Source organism: Pyrus communis, chromosome 15, assembly GCF_041283825.1.
Source record: "Pyrus communis isolate YQ-2024b chromosome 15, ASM4128382v1, whole genome shotgun sequence".
In the NCBI taxonomy this organism is placed as follows: Eukaryota; Viridiplantae; Streptophyta; class Magnoliopsida; order Rosales; family Rosaceae; genus Pyrus; species Pyrus communis.
This window is the reverse complement of record NC_142579.1, coordinates 16,845,861-16,871,496: the sequence shown is the minus strand read 5'-3', so window position 1 is coordinate 16,871,496 and position 25,636 is coordinate 16,845,861. Positions and strand designations below refer to the sequence as shown.

General features: G+C 34.9%; 2 protein-coding genes and 1 pseudogene across 3 annotated transcripts; all 3 read right to left on the bottom strand.

Moving 5' to 3' along the window:
• Positions 1 to 821: 821 nt before the first annotated feature.
• On the bottom strand, positions 822 to 6,929 carry BST1 (DNAse I-like superfamily protein). The gene is made up of 10 exons (XM_088686379.1): positions 6,639 to 6,929; positions 6,427 to 6,523; positions 6,262 to 6,336; positions 4,259 to 4,346; positions 3,999 to 4,103; positions 3,287 to 3,878; positions 2,662 to 2,855; positions 2,345 to 2,453; positions 1,572 to 1,720; positions 822 to 1,326 (listed from the first exon to the last, which is right to left on the bottom strand). Exons 1-10 carry the CDS (start codon positions 6,732 to 6,734, stop codon positions 1,104 to 1,106), a joined length of 1,728 nt encoding a protein of 575 aa, XP_088542505.1. The 5' UTR covers positions 6,735 to 6,929; the 3' UTR covers positions 822 to 1,103.
• A 5,105-nt stretch (positions 6,930 to 12,034) lies between these two features.
• LOC137710294 (2,3-bisphosphoglycerate-dependent phosphoglycerate mutase 1-like) lies at positions 12,035 to 17,412 on the bottom strand (annotated as a pseudogene). Its single transcript, XR_015957348.1, has 7 exons — positions 17,224 to 17,412; positions 16,641 to 16,882; positions 16,318 to 16,541; positions 15,239 to 15,357; positions 14,774 to 15,150; positions 12,934 to 14,524; positions 12,035 to 12,650 (listed from the first exon to the last, which is right to left on the bottom strand). The product of XR_015957348.1 is annotated as a 2,3-bisphosphoglycerate-dependent phosphoglycerate mutase 1-like (transcript).
• Positions 17,413 to 20,574: 3,162 nt separating this feature from the next.
• Positions 20,575 to 22,682, bottom strand: LOC137733235 (protein DOWNSTREAM OF FLC-like). The gene is made up of 2 exons (XM_068472387.2): positions 21,348 to 22,682; positions 20,575 to 21,121 (listed from the first exon to the last, which is right to left on the bottom strand). Exons 1-2 carry the CDS (start codon positions 21,502 to 21,504, stop codon positions 20,790 to 20,792), a joined length of 489 nt encoding a protein of 162 aa, XP_068328488.2. The 5' UTR covers positions 21,505 to 22,682; the 3' UTR covers positions 20,575 to 20,789.
• Positions 22,683 to 25,636: the final 2,954 nt, after the last annotated feature.

Genomic DNA, 25,636 nt, shown 5'->3' with positions numbered 1-25,636 from the left:
CCTAAGACCTTTCACTTACAAGTGAAGAGAAATACTATCAGACCATAGTACTACCCTTTCTATCTTTAAAAGAGGAAAAAATCTCATGGGCAATAAGAATGTTGTAATGAATTGATCTTCCACGAGCAAAAGCTCCCTAATTTTTAGAAATACAGTCAACCAGTAAAGGTTTAATTCTATTTAACATAATTTTATTAATAATCTTGTAGGTTACATTGCATATACTAATGGGTCTAAAATTAGCAACAACCTCAAGATTCTCCAATTTAGGAATAAGACCAATATTCGTATGATTAATTAATCTCAATCTGAGCAACTTTCAAAGAAATCTTTAACCATATCGCATCTATTATAAAAGGTCCTACAATATCTCAACAATTTTGGTAGAAAGAAGCATGGATGCTTCCAGCAACACATGAGAGAGTCTCAAAGGAAAAAAAAAAGAAAAAAAAAACTGGTGGATAACTTATAATAAAATAAAATATGGGAATTGTTATTAGCACTTCAAAAATCACATTTTGCACTCCAAGCTTTCTATACTTCGAAAGAAAATTGCACATGTGAGGAGTGTAAAATGAGATTTTTGGAATGCTAATAACAATTCTCTAAAATATAAAGTAAGTTAAATTATTATTAAATAAAAAAAATTCTTATTTTGACTCCTTGACTTGATTTGTCCGATGAGACATGTGAGCCAACCTTCTGGAAACGGTGAATTCATAATATAATGTCCCTCTTTTGTATTTGTTAAAATAGCTAATGTTGTTGAAGATGTTAAGTTAAATTAACTAGCTATTGTAACCTTTTGACTCTATTAAGTAGCCAATTTAACATGAGTTTAACACAATTTCAGTAATCAATAGTACATGGATTTTCTTAATTCCCTAGATAGTTGCACATTTGGTTTAGAACTAAACATTTTTGTGCTAGATTCACTAGCAAACATCATTCAAAATCGAGATCCACTTACAAATGAGAGATGTAATCAACAATGCTTACTCTTTGTTCTCTCTTTCCTTTTTTTTCACTAACCTCTTTTCACTAACCAGAAAAAAATATGAACAAAAAGAAAGTTTGGTGTAGTATATTATATTGTGTTTGTACTAGTACTCATAGAAGCTATGTCTTTGAGGCATGCATTCGTCAAATTCTAGTCTTGGAGCAGCACAAGAGTAACCCTTTCTGAATCTGTTGTTTTTGCTTCTAAGCACATTCACTTCCACTGAAAACACAGCACACACGGGTCTGTGATCGGAGAATCTCGACTCCCCGCGAATATAAGATAATTGCTCAAAGCCATCCCCGCGCCATAGTATCCGATCGCACCTATAATCAATTCATTTCACAAAGATCAACACACCGTTCTAATTTTAAGCTAATTGAAAAAATTAATTAGGATTAATGCTGTTGCCAAATTTTTTTATGTTGCCAGATTACAGTCTAGATCCACAGCTTGACAAGAACTAATTATCTTAAATATCTAGACATTCTGAAAGGAGAACATTTCCCACCAAATTAATATTCTACTTAATTTTTTTCTGGTAGTAAATTAAGAGGGGAGAGGATTATACCATGCTGGGGTTCGTCGTTTCTTCTTGGACTTGGTAGTTTCTCCAGCGTAAGAGTCTGAGTTATGAGAGTACTTGTAAGTGGGGGCAAAGAAGATTTGTCCCTCCTTGAACCCATTAAATACCCTCCCAGCTTCTCTCTCCATATTCAACTGCATGCATTTGTTAATCAAAATCAAACACACGAAGTGTAATTTATAAGAAGACTAATTAAGGCCATTCTTCAGTGTAGTTCACATATGCGAATAAATTAATCCACAGGAAATGTGTTTGAACAAAAGCAAATCAAATAAGTGAACCATTTAATATTGGATGGGAAGTTTTGAGCACTACTATTTTATAAGAGTATTATAACTGATCATGCAGTGTATCATCTCGTCTTCTAAGCCCTAAATGAAATGAGTTTCTTCGTATAAGTGGATTACACTTATCTTTATTATTAACGAGATGATACATATGATTACTTGAGTTTGTAGAAATAGTTTTATTCCCAAAAAATAGCTTCAAGTTATATAGAAGCACTAGGTAATAAGCTATTTAGATCACATGTGTGTACATCCATATATAGGTAGAGCCACATGTGTTTCTGAATTTGACTTCTAGCTAATGAAAGAAAACTTAGTGTATACCCTTTTTAATTACTTGAGCACCAAAATAAGACAAGGGTATACACGACGAGAAGAATAATTTATTTTATGAGTAATGTGGTTTTAAATGTCATTCATAGATGTGACCTAGGCTAACATACTCATCAAGAATGGGGCACTAAAACAAACCTGATCTTTTTCTAAAAGGGTGTCCCAATCATTATCCTCCAACAAAACTCTTGTTTCTTCATAGCTCAAAGCCACTCGATAATTCAAATCTCCAAGCCATATTATCCTTCTGCAAAATTATATATAATCAGAGGAACACTAACTATTGATCAGAACCAAGCTGGACACATACTATCAATTCAATGAATGAATAAATAAATCAGATTTTTTTGGAGTGTAAATAATAGCTTTTTGAAAAATTGTATTGAACGAAAAAGAAAAGCAAAACAACATCAATTATCCTGCAAGCATCTTCATATAGAGTAATATGTACGTACTCATGATCGTTTATTCTTTCGCAAGGGCGGCGGTATGGATTCTTGCAAACCTTGGGAAATTGTGCGCTTTTAAGGATCTCAATCACGTCGGCATTCCTTTTCAGCTCATCGCCTTCCTTCTCCCCGGAAGCCAAGTGACTGCACACGAAGCAAAAGCTCGTTTGGTGCAATGTCATGCTTATTGATATACATCCCTGCAAATTAATGCGACAATTTAACAATCAAGGCTACATTTACCATAAGAATAAAATGATGAATCATGATTTGTTGCCATCCTTTTAATTACCATAAACAAAGACTATATATTTGTATCATATTTGCTCATTACATTGCAGACTAATGACATCTCCGAATAGAACTGAAACCCAACTATATAATATATATATATATATATATATATATATATATATATATATATATATATATTATAATCAAGATTTGTAATTCGAAAAGTTGTATTTCAGATCGATAGACAAAAGTGACACTAAAGTTTTGTATACTGATGGGAGCCACATAAGGAGACTCAAATGTCGTGTAGCTCATATCTCTATTAACGAGATGAGATGTTACATTAGATGGTATAAGTTGACATCGCATATAAATTTTTATTGAAAGTTTTACTAACCTTATTTCCGAGGCAGCCCATTATTCCTCTTCCAACCGTGGAGACTCTGAGATGGCCAATGTGAGGTACTAACTCCTTTCGAACCCAAACCGATACGAAAATACCTACCATCTTCTTGCTTGTTATAAGGCGGTAATTCATGTCGCTTGAGGAAGATGGGGACTGAATCCCTGCAATTGCAAGAAATTCATCTACACTAGTGTCGCTTCCAGAAGTAAGCCGAGGAGAAATTGAGCCTAATTTACTAGTAGGATCACTGAGCTTTCTTATTCGCCGCCTTTCGTGAGATGGAAATTCCACGGGGCAGTTGCAAGACTTGAGAAGGCTACTATTTGCCTTAAAGCTTTTGCTAAGAGCTTTGAGAGAAGGCTTCTGGAAGATGTTGAGACTGCCTGGGGACTTGGATTCCTTGTTGTTATTCAATGAGTTGTTGGAACCATGGCCTGATGAATCGGAGGAAGAATGCATATTGTAGGACGCATTTTGGGGTTTATTAAGTGCTTGGCTAATGAGGGCTAGCCATTTTGCTGCTGGTTCATTGTCCTCGATCACTAAAACGTTTCCGGCACTCAAGGGAACAATTTCCTGAAACCTTATGATATATAAGAAGAAAAATACAGTACTGTTAATTAATTAGCCGCCCATAAGGTTAATTTTCTGTGGTTTTTTTTTTAATTGAAAAAAAACGAGTGATGGTGGTTTTCTTACGTACCCTAAAACATAGATGTCGGAAGACCCCTCCACCTGCAAGAAATCTTGGAGGTTCAGGCCATTGTTGGGTGACTTTCCTCCCACGTTCCATGTCGCAACAAATATACTGCGACGCAATGAACCACAATTTTCAATATTCATTGAAAGTAACAAATAAATTAATAAATCCTATATATATAGGATATACGTATTTTTATTTATTTATTTATTTATACAACCTCATGTCTTAGTCTCATACATAGCTAGAAGATGATGTCTTACCGGAATTCTTTTGTCTCAGTTGCTGGCGCTATAGAGAGTTCGAAGTTTGATAGGTTTAGGCTTTCAATCCCCGGACTAGTCTGTCTTTCTGAGAGTAGATAAGAAAGGAACACCATCTTTAGTCTTTAAAATTTTCAATTTGCTCAAATCTCAGAGTCTACTTATAACCAAGTTTTCCTATATGGCAAAGGTCCAATGTCGAAATAAAGCAATGAACCACCAAGTCTACTTAAATCAACTTTCTCATTCACTAAAGAATAATACTTAAGACATGTTTCCTTATATGAAATTGATATTAGAATTATTTGATCTTTGACTTTAATGCGTTTACTAATATCTGAATTATTTAAATTATTTATCCTGACTTTAGAGTGTTGTGCCAAAAATCAAACTTTTTTTTCTCCCTTTCAGGTCAGAATACGCCCAATGATACTACAATTTATAGAAGATGATTTTGGCACCCCTCACACCGGCCTTAGTTTATTTATGAACTCTTTGGACTAGATAAATTAAAGGAGGGACGTGATTTTTATTTTTTGACAAACGATAGCGTTAGTGTGTGAAATTGTTAAATGATAAGGGGGAGGGGATCTCTAAGATCGAATCTGCACCAGAGTGTATAAGCATTATTGCTCCGCCATCTGCAAAGCCGGACGTAAATAAATAGAGGTGTGCAAAAAAAAGGTATGTAGTTATTATTTTCCTAATTTATTTAATAAATAAGGCCTAATTTTTTCCTCTATAAGCCGATTAGGCAAGGATTTTTTGTCAATCAAATAGGAAACTAGTTTCCGAGTCGCTCAAAGAGATGGATTTGGCTTTTTAGCCAAAATAGTCCTTCACATAACTCCTCACTTAATTGGTCTCTAACAATGAAAATCTATAGAATTGGTCCTTGAGTTTGTTCACCATAAATCATTTTGATTCTTCCGTGAAAAATCTATCTATATGCTCATTCAGTGAAGGAGTTGGTTTGACAAAAATACCTTAAAAGGTGGGTCACTTGATCGTTCATGTGACAATTTAATGAGGATATTGACATTTTTTTTTTTACAGAAGGACCGAAATAATTTACACTAGACAAATTCAGGGACCACTTCTATTGATCTTCATTATCAGTAATTAAAATGAAGAATTATACTAATTTTAAAGAACATTTTGAAGAAAAAGCAATGGGTTTCACGCAAGTCATCTCAACTGATCCCAAAAATATTTCATAGATTTTTTACTATTTCTTCTCTACATCAAAAGCACTTTCCAATGAGCATTACTAGTAGCACGCTCGCAATTCTTTACAATTTCTCGCCTATTCCAGTCTCCAAAAAATAAACCTTTATTGCATTATTTCAATCCTTAGAGCATCTCCAAAGAATTAGCAAAATTGTTCTTTAAAAGTATCATTTGCTAAGTTCTGACCCATTTCCCACTGTTATGCTACTATAAAAATTTGTCACTCCTACCCACTTTTCAAACCAACTTGTTCAAATTTTATCTTTCACTTTGAAAAATTAGTATCTTAACTTTATTTTGTGGGGCTCAAATTTTATTTTCAAACTCTTTACTAAACAATAACTTTGAATTAAATATGTTGTGGAACCCAATTTGTTAGTTTGAAAGAAAAAAAAAAAAAAAAAAAAGAGTTATTAATTCTTTAAGTTGCTATTGAGTTGCTACCTCCGTTTGAATGCATTTTTCTTACCTGACATAACAAATCTATTTTGCTATCCAAATACTAAAACTTTGAGATTTGGTGTATGTACTATTACTCCCTCCAAATACAAACATATTTTCAATTGGTTATCAAAACAGATTGTTGTTGGGTAAGCTAGAGTCCCTCCGTTTGAGGTAAGTGGCCTGTCTCTTCCGTTTGAGGTAAGCTAGAGTCTGACCAATCATCCATCAATTAAATAAATAGATAAAAGCACTTTCTAACCTTGATTAATTCCATCTATAACGTGATTATAATGCACTATAATCTTCAATTATATGCTTAAACAGCATACCTGAAAAATTCTTTCTAATGAAGGGAGTTGCCTCCATGAAAGCTTTTCTCCTTGCAGCAATCTTTTTCTCAAATTCTATTAAAAAAAAAAGCAATAATTATTTGAAAAGATCAATAACAAATAGGAAGACAGATATCATTATATATATTTGAGAGATGGAGATACCAAGATCAATTATCCCATCCCCATCTGATTTGTATATATCTTCATCTGAGCCGTCCCTCCCACTTCTCTTTGAACCAAAAATCCTAGGAATGATAGACTTCATCCCAGAACATACATGGTTAAAATTAAAATTAAAATAATTTTAGGAAAAGCTAAATGAATGAAAGTAGGAAAAGAAATAAAAGTTAAACCAGAAAACGAAAAATGTATACCTTCTTCTTCTTTTCATTCTTGGTAGAGTTATCGGAGGCGGAATCGGCGTCGTCTTTGGTCATTTCGAGGTTGGCATCTCCAACAGAGGAAGACATTCATCCGTTGATGTTCTCTATCAAATAATTGTGTTAGACATGCACTTTCAGTAAGTATCTTGTTAATTTGTAATTATCTCATCTCCGATATTATACTTCTGAAATTTCTTTTCTGGATTTGCTCTCTTCATCAATAATGTGGCTGTAATTATTATTATTATTATTATTTTTTTTTTTTTGGGAGTTTGCTTAATGAGATTAATGATTTTCTTCCCTTTTTTCTATTATCCTTTTTTTTTCCTTTCCGTTCTGTTTTTTTTTTTTTTTTTTGGAAAAACCTTTCCATTCTGTTTGGAAGGATGAGAATTTGGCGGCAAAGCTTTCGGAGAACTTAGGACGGTTAAGAGGAGAAACCGTTAGTCACAGTGCACTTTAAACCCATACCCTACCAACTGTACACAACACGCAGTCGTTGTCATCATTTCATCCAAATTTTCTCTTTAATTACTTTATCTACAATATTGTTTAAAAAAAATACATGTGTGTATCTAGAGTCTAGACTAGGGGTGGTTTTATTGATATTGCATAGTTTCTCGAACACACTTAGGGCTGAAAATGATTTGAGTTCAACTGAATATCATTGTGCTCAAGTTTGGTTTGTTAAATTTTTTCGAGCTCGGACTAAGTTTGGTTTGTTTCTTACATGAACGGAGCCTAAACAGATGATCCAATAATGATTCGATTAGTTAACGTGTTGATTTTATTTTTATATTGGGCTGGTTATGAAAGAAATTGTCATGTCTAATGCAAACATTTACTCTGGAGCATAGAAACAAGTCTATACAATTCAAAAGCTCCTTAGTTGTGATTGATTACATCATGCCGATGGAAACCATCCTCATGTTTGCGGTTTCGAGTTAAATCAATTGTTTAAAATAACAATTTTAACCCCTTTTTAACAGAGGATTAACGGAAATTCAAAAAAATTCAAAAAAAATTCAAAAAAATAAAAAACTGTAGATGGGGTTCATCACAGGTCTTTAACTAACAATTTCACCACAAAGGTCCCATTAAAAGGGAAAGAGATCCTCTCCATATCTCTTTCACCAAGGTCACTGGATCAAGTGATCCGGGTCTTTGAAATTTGATCTAACGGCTAAAGTTATTATACCTTCTAAAGGGGCCCCTGTTTTTAGCCGTTGAATCAAATTTCAAAGGCCCGAATCACTTGATCCTGTGGCCTTGATGAAAAAGATCCGGAGAGGATCTCTTTCCCACTAAGAGTACTCTATCTCCGTAGGGAGAGAAATTGGTCTTCAAGTTTTAATGAGGACACATATACGATTACAAAAATGAATGAATATATGAAAAATGATAAATATATTGTAGATATTATATTAAAGCATGATTGTAAACATCGTAATAGATTTGGTTAATAATTATTCTTTATGAATGAATATATGAAAAATGATAAATATATTGTAGATATTATATTAAAGTGTGATTGTTTACATCCTAATAGATTTGGTGAATAATTATTCTCTCTCTCTATAGGATTGTATTTACTTGGAGGACAAGTAATTGCTCTCCTCTTTACTACTATAAATAAAAGCACTATGTAAGAGAATATTACACACATAAATGTCTACACTTTCTCCACTCTCTCTTTTGCCGCACCCCTCTATTCCTTGTTAGTAAAATAAGCCACAAAAAATTCATTTTAGCTTCTCACATCCCTGTTTAATTATGTCTTACTTTCGTTAGATTTATTCAATTCAATGATCATAAATTAAAAAAAAATGTGTGAAAAGCTAAAATAAATGTGTGAAAAATCACCTTCACCTTCAGGGAACATTGACTATTTTTCAAGCATTAAGCTTTGGCCTTAGTAAAAATATAGTTTTTTTCAAGCACTTACGCTTGAAGGGTGTCCCATTCGGTTTGAAAAAACTCATCCATAGATTATAGAGAAATGTAACATTTATCTTGTTAGTTATTGACATGACTGATAACTAAACTACATGCCAAACACATTAATTAAACACGTATAAAATTAACACTATGCTTCTTTTCACATAATGTTTTCTTATCAAACCGTACGTACAAAACTTCTCTAAAACATTCACTCCAAAGCAAGATTTACGATATAAAAAAGTTAGGGAGTGGGGGTTTATTTACAAGGAATTAACTTTGGCAACTTTGACAAGAAGTTTATCAAAATATAGTTATGTGACCGATTTACGAAATTTCGTGTTTATCATTGAAATCGTTAATAATGTAAATCACTTTGAATAAATCGTATCAGTGAGATCATTTAGTCTTTTAATTGTATAAAAACAAATGGACGAATTTGATAAAAGCATTACGAACCGTATATTTATTTGTTACAAAAAAATACCTTAATTTTAATTGATTTTTTTGCACAATTAATATTTTGGAGCGATTTAATCATTAACGATTCCAATTATAAATAAAAGTTTTGTGCATCGGGTATAAAATGTTTTGAGGATGGCCTCCTCGTCAAGCATGAGTAGCTGAGCATTATTCTATTTAGAAACCCAATTCTCAAAGCTCCACCCTCATTGTCCAAGAGACGATTAGAAGCCTGATTTGCTTATTGACAATCAATGGTAATTATAAGGTAACTAGAGGCCAATGTCAGATCTAAAAAAAATTTCTTCATCGGGCCGATAAAGACAGGCGCCTACTTGGGCCTCTTTGAGGAGAAATTCTTACATTGATTCGATCGGTGGTTTATTTTTCTGTTTATAAAGTAGCACTGAAAAAACAAATAAGTTGGTCAATATTATCTGTACTAAAGTAAGAGGGGTGGTTTAACCTCATAATAGGTTTGCAATATGTACATAAAACGTACACTAAACGATATTATCTACACTAAAGTAAGAGGGGTGGTTTAACCTCATAATAGGTTTGCAATATGTACATAAAACGTACACTAAACGATATTATCTACACTAAAGCAAGTGAAGAGTGGAAGGAACTGAAATATAAATTGTTGCTACCATTTTGACAATACAAAATATAAGTGCATCTTCAGCCCAGTGAGGCCATGGTGGATAATCACGCCAGATAACCAAGGTTCACAGGCGATTCAAATGCTTGTCAAACACTTCCTAACACTGACTAAAACTTAAGAAATAGCAGCAATAACATGTCCTTTGTAACCCCTTCAACACGCCCACGTTCGAACATACAAATTTCAAGCTTCAACGGTATACGTATGATCTGTTTTTTCTTGCTTTTCTAAAAACTTTCAACGTTAGGCCTGTGCACTACAACAATGTCTTGCATTTAGTTAGTGACCGCAGATCTGCAACTTACAAATAAACTTTGGAAAAGACGGAACTACTAAAAGTAGGTCGTCCCCTGCGAAAACAATAATATATGAGCGAAATAATGGTACAATTGCAGAGAAACCCTAGATAGATTTGGTTACTAGTTATTATTTTCTTATAGGATTGTATTTACTTGGAGAACAAGTAATTCCTCTCTTCTTTACTACTATAAATAAAGGCATTGTATAGGGTGATCATCACACATAGAGAAATCCCCACACTCTCTCTCTTTTGCCACACCCCTCTATTCTTTTTCGGTAAAATAAGCCACAAAAAACAGACACTCCTTTTAGCTTCTTCTATGACCCTGTTAAATTCTATCTATTACTTCTGTTTGATATTCAACTCAATGATCATAAATTAAAAGAGATGTGTGAGAAACTAAAATGAATATGTGAAAATCACCTCCGATGACATTGTCTATTTTTCAAGCGTTAAGCTTTGGCTTTCTTTGATCAAAAGAAAAGGCTTTGGCTTTTGTAAACATACAGCTTTTTTCAAGCACATATGCTTGAAGGGTGTCCCATTCAGTTTGAAAAAAAACTCATCCATAGATTCTAGAGAGATGTAACATTTAGCTTGTTAGTTATTGACATGACTGATTACTAAACTACATACCAAACACATTAATTAAACACATAAATTAACACTATGCTTCTGTTCATATTTTCTTATCCAACAGTACGTACAAAACTTCTCTATAGCATTCACTCCAATGCAAGATTTACGATATAACAAAGTGAGATTTATAAGGAATTAACTTGGCTACTTAAAGGACGAGGAGTTTCTCAAAATACTTCTATGACCGATTTACAAAATTTCGTGTTTATCATCGAAACTGTTAATATTTTAAATTATTTTGTATAAATCATATATCAATAAGATCATGTAGTCATTTAATTGTTTAAAAACAAATAGACGGATTCTGTAAATGCATTACAAATCATATATCTATTTGTTACGAAAACAATCTTAGCTTTAATTGATTTCTTGGAGAATTTGATATTTTTAGAGCTATTAATAATATAAACAATTCTGATGATAAATAAAAGTTTTGTAAATTGACCACAGAGTATTTTGAAGATGAGGTCCTCGTCAACCATGAGTAGCTCAGCATTATTCTATTTAGAAATCCAATTCTCAAAGCCTCTGTCGAAGAGACGATTAGAGGCCTGATTTGCTAAGCTTATTGACAATCAATGGTAGTTATAAGGTATTAGAGGCTAATGGGGGATCTAAGAATTTTTCATCATGGGGCTAATAAAGACAGGTGTCTACTCGGGCCTCTTTGAGGAGAAATTCTTACATTGATTCGATCGATGGTTCAAAAAAAAAATTTTTTTTGTTTTTTGAGGGGGGAGACTTAATATTGGTTTGATACTGATGTGCTTTTATAAAATGTAGGTATCATAAAAAGTTAAACTCAAAAAATTGTTTTGTAAACATTTAAACATAGCTTATTTTCATAGTTTTTGGTGGAAAAAAAAAGGCTGAAAACGCAGAGTAGCAAAAATGAGCTTATTTTCACAGCATAATAGAAGCAGTTTTTTTTCAAAACACAACAATACCAAACCAGACTGACAATGAATTAGCAATAATATAATTCAAAGTCGAGATCATGCATTCAACCAAGGTTCACAGGTGATTCAAATGCTTGTCAACCACTCCCTAACACTTTGACTAAAACTTGAGAAATGGGGTAAATTATATAAAACTACTTCAACTATAGGTTGAACAATATTTTCATCCCTCATGTTTTAAACATTGCAATGTCATACCTTAAATAATGACATGGCAAGCGCGGGACCCACTCAATTGCCAACTGAAATAAAGAAATTAATTAAATATTAATAAATTATTAATTTTTTATTTAACCTAAACAAAAACTCTCCCTCGATCTCCCCAGATCGCGGGTCGTCCCCCTTCGTTCTCCCTCACTCTCCCCTCCGTCCCCCTTCTTCCTCGTCCTCCTTAAACACAGCCAAATTTCCTTCATCAAAAACATGAAACAACACCACGTAACATTCAAGACTTCAAAAATTGCAAAATTCATCAAAATTTTAGAGCACATTACATACAAACCCAGATCTGCCTTCAAAACCAATACATTCAATAACAAATCCACACCAAAAAAAAAAAAAACCAATAAATTCAATTACAAATCCACACCAAAAGCACAAGCCAGAAGCCAAAATATTATAAAATTTCACAGAAATCCGATCGGCGTCGTGAGGAGATAGAGAATTGCAGGCAATGTGTGCGAGGAGGAAGACTGAGAGCTGTATCAATGTGATGAGGATCCACCATTTTCAAGAGCATGATCTCGACTTTTACTCTGTCTCGGCACTCACCACCTGCCCTCCACGCATTGCACACATCGGCCTCCACTAGTCTCTCTCTACCATGGTCATCAACAACGGACCTTTCTCTAAAAATCCAACGGTATACATATGGTCTGTTTTTTCTTGCTTTTCTGAAGTCTTTCTTTCTTGCTTTTCTGAAGTCTTTCAACGTTAGGCCTGTGCACTGGAACAATGTCTTGCATTTAGTTAGTGACCGCAGATCTGCAACTTACAAATAAACTCCGGAAAAGCCCGAACAACCAAAAATAGGTCGTCCCCTGCGAAAACAAGAATATATGAGTGAAATAATGGTCCAACTGCAGAGATGAGACTGAATCGTATAAATTGGGTAATAAATAAGTGAGTGCATGAATACAAGATAGGTTAGCATCATATGAATATTGGACCACGGAATCAATTCTTGCGTAATTGAAGGTTGACATTCAACGTAAAACACAGTTATACTGTATGAGATAGGCATAGCTAATCCAAAACAGTAAACAGGTAAAATATGAAGTGCACATGTAAGTGCTAAACTCAGCAATACTGCACAGAATTTACCTGCTTTTATATAGTTCAATGCAACCCTTTTTCCAATTTTTGCCTGTAAAGTGCTAAACTCTGCATGCAAAAAGTGTAGCAAGCAGCAAATAAAACATCTAGTAATGAGACCTGAAAAAGTAATTTTCTCACATTCATCACCGTCGTAGATTGACCCAAAAAGACCTGTTTTGTGCCAACCAAACACAGATCAGAGTACTAGACACAATTTTATTTCAACTGAATTACTATCCTGATCTCCCAACAAGGGACAGGTCCAAGATTCAAAAACAACGAGGGCTTAATTTTTTTAAGCCAATTTTCCCCCAATAAAAGCCTAAGAGTAGATATTGACTGAAAAATCTCTCAATTAGAATTTAGAAACAAAATTATAAACCGTATTAGAAGAATAATAGTAGAAGACAAATTGGAGTATTAAGAAGAATAAAACAAGCAATGCAGAAGAAGAAACAAGTTAATCATAGATATGAATTGGGCTGGCTGGAACTCAACTAGCTTTGTTTCTAATTCTTAATACTAGGATGGGCTATAACCCACCTCAGACTTCCTGGATCTGTCCCAGACTCAAAAAAAAAACCCATTTAGTTGATTGTTCCCTTTATAGTCTTACTGAAATGCCTTCTGCAACCGATTTTTCCCCTCCTACACACCCTCCATTTGTCTAGCCATTCGATTTAATAAATCAGAGGACCGAGGGCCAAAACTAGAAGCGACGTGCATAAAGTAATGAAGAGTGCTTAAATCACTTCCCATACGCTTAATGATGACAAATTCTGAAGGACATGTGTGACCTTTTACTGCCTTGGCTAAACAGTGTTGAGCCATGTTCAAATTATCATGCCGAGACTAAAGTAATATATAAATTTAAAGCAACTTCGTGAAAGAGTAGACATGAAGACTATATGCCTCTTTTTTATGGAACGAGCACAATTGAAATCGGCACAGTACAGTAGAGGAAGGAAACAGGTTGGGGACATGAGCATTGTGCGGCTCTAGGGGGAATTTTTTCATGAGAACGAAAGAACCCTACTAGGCACAACTCGTTTAATATTATTAAAAGATAAAGAAAATCTAATAATCAAATTCAATTGGCCACAGCTTAAGTCAAGGACTATTACAACCAGAGCAAAATGTAGTGTGAATTTTCAATTAATTTTAAGATTACTTTGCCTATAAAAGTTTCAAATTTTGAATTGAAACCAGTGTTCATACTTTAACCCCTTCAAGTAAAGCTTAACCCTGCTTCTTTTGATAAAAGAGCCTTCAAAATATATAGCCTGAACAGTCTCCAAACCTCTGCTTGCTCAGGATTGTTTGAATGAACCCACTACCCCACTTCCTCGAAAGCCCCAAATAATTGCAATGAATTTGAAGGTATTAACACCGTTATAGCTTATAATGTAAGGATACACACAGCAAGCTATAAAGTTTCAGGATTGCAACAACTTGTATGAGCAGAAAAATTAACACCTTAGTATAAGCATGAACACCAGGTTCTGTAGGTCCAACTGGGCTTCCTCTCCTCAAAAACTCTCCCTCCTTAAAAATATAGAGCAGTGGTACTCCGGTTGATAACTCTAAAGCTAATAACCTGTTTGACATGAAATACTGACAATTACTTTTACTAATATAAAATAAGGAAAACTAATAAAAAGGGCTTGAAAACTTTGAATTTTAACAATAAGGACAAAATAAAGGGTAAAGTGAATGGTACCAGGATTGACTTTTTAGTGTAAAAATGTGATTTTTCATTAATGTGAACAGTACCGGAAGCTTTTCGTTAAAGTTCCCTATAAAATATTCATAGGTGGTACGAAATTTTGGAAGTATGGTTTGTTACCTCTTGAGAAGTTAATCTCTCGAGATACAAATAATACACTTCAATGAATTTCCGTGGGCCGCAACCAGAACGTTCTTTCCAGTTTGTAGTTGTGGTTCAATCTGCAATGTAATTTTTTGTCCAGGTACTTACACATCAACATGAGTTGAACCTCTAGAACATATACCCAGCTTTATATGGGAATTGTATGTTAAAATCAGATATTGGAACTTATCTGCCTACCTGTTCTTTAATAGGCTACAGCTCTTTGAGAACACATTTCCAAACTCTCACCACTGGGGGAAGGAATATCAAAACTCCGACGCCACTCATGCACTTGCTCTTTTCCATATCTTTCAGCTGTCTCCAGCTTATTAAGACCCTGTAATTCACCATACCTGTAGAATACAACAACTGGTAATGCTATCTTCTCAAATTTTGTCAAATCTATGATGAATCGATGATAAGTTAAGAATAAGAAAGTACATTCTTTCGTTTAATTGCCAAGCAGTTATAACTGGAATTGATTGCTTTTTAGTATCTCCACTGTAAATTTGACTCCATGTTTTTGCCTGTATACTCTCGTTGTGCACAACAATTGGCACCTGAAAAGCATATTTTTTGTGAATTTGATCTTCAAGTAATAGTTTATATGTCTTTCTCTAAGAAAAAGCAGTCAAAGTCATAAGGTAAGCATAACGTTAGAATATCTAGAATTCTAGATATTAAATGGTATGGCCAAAAGTCGGCTTGCTTGCCCTCTCTCCTTTGAATCTGTCTTGTAACACTGTTTAACATTATTGCGTGGCAATTAACATTAAAATCACAAGTACAGTCAACCTGCCAGATCATAATCATGATAACAAGCTTGTGAGTGCGGCAAGACGTTTAAACTGACCTCCATGGTTTAAGTAGCTAATACATGTTTTGTTGTTAAAGCTTCAAGGTTAGCATTGTAAAGAGTATAGATTAATGAGCTAAGGGACCAGATCAACAAAAATCATCATTTTCCAGAATGTGCATTATACTGGTTTTCTATGATCCACATCATACAGGCAACAGAGGGCTCTAAAAGTCCCTGCGTGGTAGATAAAAGCATGAAACAAGAACATTTGGGTGGATAGTTCCAAGCAACATCAGTCAAAAGTCTAGATACAAAACGTCAAAAGTCTGGATACCAAATAAAAATGGATATAACTTCATATGAATGTCAACATTTGAAGATCTTGTTGAAAAGGTTCATACGAACTTCTACAACATTTTCCAATCTCAAAATGAACAGTTGACTCTGTTCTATACATAAACGTTATAAATCAGTGGATGGCGACAACAAAATACATGTTATCTCTAAAATTAAAATATATGTTATCTCTAAAACTAAGTTCAAATCTTGCCATAAGTATGATATTCATATACACTAACATATTGATGCTTAACGCGCTCCTCTTGTGTTGATCAATGAACCAATTATTTACTTAACACATTACTCCTTTTCATAGTAAGGATTCAGTATCTCGAAGGAAAAATTTGTGCAAATAAAAATCTCGAAAATTGAGCAAAGATACCTTCTTGCGGTGGTGTTGAGTCATGGCAAGAATAGCTGTCATCTGTGCACGAATAAGCAATGATGTGTAAATCATATCTACAGGGATGTTGCTGATTCTCTTACCAGCTTCTATTGCTTCATCAACACCTTTCTTGGTTAAAGGCACGTCAACACAACCAGTGAACAAATTCTTCTAATTCCACAAAGATTCAGCATGACGAATTAAGATAAAAGAACTTTCGCCTGCAAACAAGAGTGTAGCCACAAGAATTAGCAGAGAACTCGCTGAGTCACACAAAAGAATAAACACACTTGATGTCTTTTGAGCATTGTTGGAAATACCGTGGGAGGTGGATAAAATTGGATCAGTTGTCGAAGCTTGAGAAGACGATGAACGAATTACATGCAGTCTACATTGTCCAGAGCTACAATGTTCTTTTCTAAGCAAGCCAACATCGACCGCAAAATTCTTAGAAATAAATCTGAAAGATGACTGCCTGCAACTTCTAGCAGAGCCAGTCTCACCAACAGAACCATGGAGCTGAATGACTCCAACAGGACGGCGGAAAGCCGTGGCAACCATTCTGATAATATCCAGAAAAACGCCATCATCAAAAACCAAACTATTTCATTTTCTTTGGACAATGCAGAGTTTACATAAAGTAAGAGAATGGAATCTAATTCCATCATCAAGATCATAACCAAACATCATCATTCAATTGGGTTTTTTTACATAAATTTAATCAAAGTTGAATTCGCTGAAAACACATAAAAGAAGTTCGGATTCATGGGAATAAAAGCTGCAGAGTTAGATTTCACTACACAGGACAGTGAGGACACAACCAACCAGCTTAAATGAAGAAAGTGTCCAGATCGAAATTTCAATCCAAAAATCTCACAAGAAAAAAGAAAGAGGTAAACTTACTCACATGAATAGAAAATGGGTCTGTGACCTCTGGGAAATCTGAAAGCTTTGGAGGGATCAATGCCCTGTGAAGGGTGTGGGGAAGGGGAAGGGGAAGGGGAAGGTGAAGGGAAACACATAATCGGAAAGAGGTGGCGGAACTCTTTTTCAGTTTTCCCCATTGCAAAAACTCCACTTTTTACCAACCCCTACCGCAATGACGTTGTAGTATTTCGTCGTGGTAGCTCCTTTAAACTTAAGAGAAGATAATCTCCCTTTTCTTTTTCCTTCCTTTCCCATCCCCTCTTATTTGAAGGATTAAATCACATCAATATCTTATATTAGTTTTTTATAAAAAAAATAAAGACAAAATAAAGAATGTGAAAAAAGAGGATGGAAGGGAATGGAAAAATGAGAGGAAAGAATCATAGTCCTTTAATCTAATTCACAAAGAGAAGTGAATTTTACACGCAATAACTTCACTTTTCTCAACAAATCATTGTGTACTATAACCACTTATTTGACTAAATAAGAGATAACTATAGCAAGTTATAAGTCAAACGCAGTAATTCTCTGCACTTATATATGAAAGGTCATAGGTTTGAAATTAATAAATGATGAGTTAATCGCAAACAATTTATTACCACTACAAAACACATTGCCACACAAAAAGGTTTTGTCGTGTCAAAGTGGTTTTCTTCGCTATGAACTTTAGTCGGTTGAAGTTCGTTGGGAAAAATTAGTCGAGCAAAACCCGTCGCTTGAAGCCTTTTTTCAACGAAAACACAAATTCGTTAGGCGAAACAGAGTTTGCCCAACGAATAGAGTTGTTGGTGTCGGACCATGATTTTCAAGAACCCGAGTAAGGCTGATTCGAATAAAGTTACCTCAGAAGTCCGGTCATGGATTCGACAACTCCAAGCGAAGTTGGATCAAACGGAGCAGTGGTGACACCATTACCCTATTCTGGGGCAAATGGCGATGTCCGAGCGACTTCGCTGGATGTCCATGCTTGTTTCGCAAGACACGCGATCTGATCTGGATATGGACTCAATCAAATCCTTATAAGTCTTGGAGTTCCTACAATCTAGGAATTAGCGTGTGTCGTAAGTAATAATAACTCCTAAGATGGTGCAATATCTACTTCTAGATATCCTCAAAGATTCTTCTAGCTTTGAACAAGGATTTTATCCTAAAAATGTCTTGTTGGAACCAAATTTGTGCACTGTTGTGAGTAGTGGTTGTGCACAAACTCGAGCAACCTGCAAAACAATGAACAATCATGAGCAAGCCTAAGACTGCAGGGATGGGGTGTCGGCTAAAGGCTCTCCGAGAATCAAGTTAGTGAATAATTTTAGACTCAAACAGTAGGCAAGAAAATTGAAGTGTTTAGATTGTATTACCAAAGATGAAGCCTAGATAGATGTATTTGCACCTTCAAGAGAGAGACATTTTTAGGATAAATTCCTCATTTTAAGCGGGGAGAATCCTAAAGATATTTAAAAGTAGATATTGCACCCTCTTAAAAGTCGACGTACGCCAATTCCTAGATTGTAGGAACTCCATCTAATTGGGTCCGTATCAAGACCAAATTGCGTGTCTCGCTGAACAAGCATGTTTATCTAGGAAAGTCGCTAGGACTCCGTCTATTGTCCTAGAATAAGGTGATGATGGCACCACTACTCCGTCTGATCCAGCTCTGCATGGAGCTAATGAGTCTATGACTAGACTTCTGCGGTAGCTGTATTCGGATTAGCCTTAATCTGACCTTGGTAAATCATGGTCTCATAATTGCCCCTAACAATGCATCTGAGAGGCAACCCGTTCCCCATTGAGGATGGATTGTTATCCAAAGACCATGTCTTTCAGAGTAAGCTAGAATACGTATCATTTTAGTCTTCAATCTTTATTTATGTCTAATTCGACTTTTGGACCTTGAAATGGTGGCGTTTTGGATTTAGACGTGCAATCTTGAATATTGTGCCATAAAATTTGTAATGATGAGACTTTGAGATGGTGGCGTTACACGAAAAACAAGAAATTTTCTTCAATATTCTTCATTAATTCCAACCGAAAGATTGATTAATCCCAAAATGAGTCGGTTTGGATCCGACAACTAAATGATTCACTTGCTGTCGCAAAAAAGGCTCCAACTCTCTTTTCGTACTAGTTTCAAAATTCTCCTTGTTTTCTTAAAAGTCTTATCTATGGCATCTTCAAGCAAGAGAACCAAATCACCCAGGATTACGCCTTATAATCTTCCTCCAATGAAGGTTCGCAATCAGAAGGAAGGCCGAACCTTTGTTGAAAACCATCGAGATCCCTTGGGCCAATGTAGAGTCTGGTGGGATTCGGCCCATGATATTCATGCTACACTCCCAACGCCGTCTGAACCCCAGCGTCCCTGCACCAAAATTTATCCTTGGTTCTTAGACTTGGGCCTTCGTTTCCCTCTTTCTGATTTCTTGAAAAGTATCTTGTCTTTTGTTATGACATTGTCATCTGCGATATTTCTCCAGCAACCTTCAAACGTATGGGGCTGGCCTGGGCATTCAAGAATTTAGAATGCTGCTTGTCATCAGGATGGGTTTCGACGTATGCTACTATTTCTTAGCCAGACCTAGTCTCGTTTGGGATTCATACATTCAGGATGTTCCTTGCCAGGATAGGGATTGGTTTAAGAACATACTGGTCGTCGATGGAGATTGGGAGGGCACGATAAATGAAGTTAGGGTTAGAGCTCTCCCTTCTCTCAATCTAGAGTTTAGCAACGAGTTGGCGGACATCAGGGTGTACCGTCCATAGCTGATCCACCAGCCAATGTGGATTTCGTCGTTCATCATAATTGGAAATGGTTTCTTTCACCTGAATGCATCATAGTGGTTGGTGATATCGCCTATCAAACCATTCATCTTTCTTGGATCTACAAAAAGATCATGCTTTAAAAATTAAAAAAAATTAAAAATTAAAAAAATTAAAAAGACGAAATCTGGTGAGGAGAATGAAGAGTAAACATAAACGACAATCGACGATTAAATATACATCTAGGGTTTATGGATTATGTTGTCACCTGATAACGACCCGACTAGTTAACGTGTTTACACGAAACTCGTTATTTCTTGCAGGATTAACAGGTCGTGTAAGAAATTGCCAAATCTAGCTGTATTAATCACATCCCTGCTTGACAAAAGCCCTATCATTTTTATGTTTCATTTTTGTAATTCATTGTTGTTGAGGGTAATTGAGCCTATTTTCTTGGTTATATTTGAAAGTTTATATAATAAGTGACATTTGTGAATTTATGGGCTAAACTTTGTTTTTTTTTTTTTTGTTTTTATATGAAAACTGTGTTTAAAGATGAAGCTGGATCCGTATTGAAAGCCACAAATTAAGTGACCAAAGTACATATATTTAGATCAAACAGAACATTAAGATAGAAACATTATAATTGTCCACAAACTAAACAAACTTGAAAAGAAACTAACACCATCATTGAGATCAATGATAGGCATATACGTATAGCAAAGAACAACATAACTTAACTCTAAAGTGAGGCCACATGGACTAACAAGAAGCTAGCTCTTCTTCTATTCCTGCTGATCGTAGTTCTTGTATTGCTCGAGGATTTTTTCACAATCAGCCAATGGCTCGTCCTTGAAGAAGCCCATGTTATTTGCATAACGCTTGTCCTTAACCACACCGTTGTAACGGGTGACTACAACGTTCGCACGGCTGCGTCCAGGATCTGCCGATTTACAGTCACTTATGGGACTGCTAACAAGTACAGACGCACAAATTTGGTCTTCATGGTCCTCTTCAATCAAAATGTTGTATGTTCCAGTCGAGTCAGTCTCTCCCTCCACGCTGTATGCAAGCTGCAAGGTGTTCCTGTCTTTGCACTCAATTCTCACCCTTGCACCTAATAACAAGCACATCGCAAGAGACAATACGCAAATAAATGTTTTAGGAAAATAACTGTTATAATACTGTACACTAAGAAACTATTTATATTTTCTGATCCCATTTGATTGACATATAACGTGGTGAGCTAATTATGTGATCATAAGATATGTATGCCAGGCTACTTATCATTACAGGTAAGTTTTAACATATAAACAAAAATCAAATCAGTTTAGAAGGACTACCCGAAATGTAATTCGTGGCAGTCGTCTCAAAACCGCATCGGCAAGTGTCACAGTAGACGCGACCTTGAACGTGGAAGGGATTGCCCAACGTGCGTGCGCTAACAAGCCCCGGAAGCACGCAGAGAGCCAACAACACCACCACCCTAGACATGGCCATGGCCAAGAATATTATTTTTAGCAAGGCTGAGACAAGTGCCAAGAGAGGAGGGAAAGGCTAAGTGAAATCGAACGTGAAGAACAAGAGTGGAAACTATGGAATGAGACGTAATGCATTCACACACACACACACACACACACACATATATATATAGTGAGGCTATTGGACTTCGGAGGAAGGGAGGGAGCACATACACTACCAGTCACATGCAGAGTCATTGAAACAAAGAGAGTCTTGCGGGCCATTTCTTATGCCCTCTCCTCCGCAGTTGGCATTAATTTCAATGTGTAAGATGAGATCCATTTCGTCCTTCCAATATTATTGTATAATTTGTAGGACATGAGGGATTATAAAACTAGAACCTATGTTAAATATATATTGCATGCGAAAAAGAACGGAGAAAGTCTTACCCAGTTCGTTCACACGTCCAATTAAGTAGCTGCCCCATTGCCAGTACAGAGAAACATTTAGTTTTATTAGCTACTGTAACACCGTTATGTACTGATACTAATTGGTGCATGTTATAATAAGCGTATATTATTCACACATATATAGAGCTTGAAATATAAATATGTGTTGCTTACTCTTGTTATAATAGATAGATTAGTAAGACAACATGACATTTACGGTTATATAAAAAAATTCACTATGAATTTAATTTTTATTATGTAAAAATACAAATAAAGTAAATGCATAATAACTTTGTAAGACGGTGAAACAAAGACCTATAGACGCTCCGGTTATAAGATGTGATTACGAGATAGAGACTTAGGACCAAAGGAATAGTGGAAGGCTTAAGAAGACTTGGAAAGAGGCTCTAAGTAAAGACTTGAACCACTTGGATCTAATGGAAGACATGACACAAAACTGAGCGCAATGGCATTCTAGGATTTATATAGCTGACCCCACTTAGTGGGATAAGACTTTGTTGTTGTTGTTGGGTAACTATGGTGGAGGGGAATAGTGAAGAATACCAAAGTTTTAGAAGAAAAAAGGAACCTTAGAGGGGAATCTAAGATCCTACACCTTTTAAGCTACACGTGGTTAAGTTAAAAGCAATAACGCTGTTAGATTATTTGACCTGTCTCTTTAAAATTTTAACAATTGTTTTTCTTTTAATTTCTTTATCCTTCAAAATATCCAATAACTACTATCCATGGAACTTTCATGTTTCCAAATTCCAAAGAAGTGTGAGTGGGATGTTTTTCTTCTTCCTCTTTTGAATAGTACTTCATATATATATATATATATATATATATATGTATGTATGTATATATGTATGTATGTATATATGAGGCCTCAAGAAAGGGATCTTCATTTTTTTATAAAAATGGGGATTATTGTGGGGCTTATCAAATCGAACTTTAATGATTCGAACCGTTTATTTTTTAATAGCACTTCATAGATCATCCTTACAAAATATTAGCCAAATCAGAAATATTTGAGGCATCTAATTGAGTTCAAAGAAATTGAAGAACACTTTGTTCAAAGAAAACGTTGAAATTTCACTGTCATAATTAAACAGGAAAATGATTTTGGATTGAATTAAATTTTTGCAAGGATGATCTTTGAATCAAGACTTACAAAATAGATGGTTCAGATCATTAAAGTTCAATGTGGAATAGGCCCCACAACTCATCTCCATTTAAAAATAAAAAAATAAAAAAAAATAAAAAAAAGATGAGATCCCTTATCTATATATATAGTTTTTTTTATTTTTTTATTTTATTTTTAAATAAGAATTAGTTGTGGGGCCTATACCACATCGAACTTCAACAATCCGAACTGTCTATTTTCCAAGTCGCACTTCATAGATCATTGCTTGCAAAATATTAGTCAACTCAGAAATGTTTGCGACATCTAATTGAGTTCATAGAACAAATGTTCTATAAGAAACAATGAAATTTGGTTGTAATAATTAAATATGCAAATGGTTTCGGATTGAATTGAATTTTTAAAAGAATGATCTATGAATTAAGACTTACAAAATAGAAGGTTCAGATTGTTGAAGTTCGATGTAGAGTAAGTCTCACAACTAATCCCTATTTCTTTCAAAAAAATAAGAATCCCTTCCCTTAAAGGGCCTCTGTGTGTGTGTGCGCGCGCGCGTGTAGTGTACACACACACACACACACATATCATGCATGTGCATATGATCGAGCTAAAGGAATGGATGGAAAAGCATTAATATTAATAGGCTTTTTAGCCAAAATAGTCTTTGAGATTTACACAACTCCTCGTTTTAATTCCTGAGATTTGAAATCAGTATAAGTGGTCCATAAGATTATTCACTATCAATCATTTTGGTCATTCCGTGAATAGTTATGTTAAATAAAAATTAAAATGACAAAACTACCCTCAGTTTAATAAACAATAGGCTAAAATGATTTGATAAAAATTGAGGGTATTTTTGTTATTTTATCCTTATTTAATAGAGTTTTTTCATGGAATGACTTAAATGATTGATGATGGACAATTTTCGAGATCAATTCTATCGATTTCAAATTTTAAAAACCAAAATAAGAAGTTATGCAAATATCAAAAACTATTTTGAATAAAAAGTCATATTAATATATAGAAGAATACTATTATTATATATGATTTTCCAATGCAGACCCGTGTAGAAAGAAGTTGCAAAATATTAAGAGGAATTCTATTGCATAACCGTTCGTTTTACATACATTGTGGGGGATCTTTCACACGTCCAGCGAGAAAAGCATGTGCGTGTAATTCGATGCAGTGCTCGTTGGGTGTGGACTCAGCAACCGGTGTATAAACTATTCACACCACATGGGATCTAGTAATCTATATATCGGGTACTGTTTCTTTATATTAAGATTCAACTCCATCTTTCAACAATCATGAGAGTTTATATATATAATTGTTTTTATTTTTTTCCTTTATTTTTAATTTTTATCAATGTGCATTTTTAATTTTTTTAATTTTCTTAAAATTAAGGAGTACTTGATGAAATTGATAGGAGGTGGAATCTCATGCAATAATATGTAGTAATAAACTCTCTGGTTCCTATTCCTGAAATTCATACGAGGCGGAATCTCCTGCAATAATATGCAGCAATAGATCTATATTTCTTATTCCTATGTAGGACCACCCCAGACTGACACTCATGTATAACAACAATTAAACATACAGTTGTCTCGCATAAACACTTGACTAATTACACAATGTTAGTCAGGCAAGTAATTAATAGGCAAATAACTAAACATCACACAAGATTGGTGCCCGGAAAACACATAACTGGGTGAAAAATCGAGTGAACTCTAAAGAGCTCCAGTCACTAGCAGAATATCAAGTTCATACAATTATCATTCAAACACAAGCTCAAGCACGACATCAAATGACGGTCTTCACAACGATGACAACTCGAGCACGAGCTCTTCACTTGTGGCACCCATGAAAGATGAAGATCCAACAACAGTATAAATCTCCTCAATCGAACATCAACAGACTAAGAAGATTTAGAATGAATATGTACCTAGAGTTCTAAAGATAAGAGCTATAAGCTGAGTTACTAAAATGAATGCAAGGACTGAGATATTCTTAGAACGTTTCAATCAAAATGCAGAGATGGGTTCATCAAGGTTCATCAAGCACCGAGCTATAAGCTGAGGTGTGGTATGATACGTCCAGCGTAAAAGTCAGGTTGCGTGACAAGTTAATTACGCATGTGCACAAACTTGACTAGGCATGAAACACAAATGCAGATTGTTATGCAATGCATGAACCAAACCTGAATTCCTAGGAGAGTAAGCCTTAGTCTTCATCATCTTGCATCTTCTAAGAACTCTATTACTATGCTAGCCCTACATTGAGGTTGGTGTGATAATAGAAGTTTAACGTTTACATTTTGGATCAAGGAAAGCCAGACTTAGCTAAGACCTAAACTTAACATTTGATCTCTCTAAATTATTATTACTTTGGGTCATGTTTATCAACATTGTCTCTAATGTGAAAGGTAGGTATTGTTCAGTTTGGTTTCGTTTAGACCTTCAACTACACAACAAAGAAGTGAAAATTACTGGGTTGCAATGCCATCCCAATACCCAATGAGGCCTAAGGTGAAAATTACTAACGAGGCATCATTTTAATATTTATGATTAATTAACTTAGT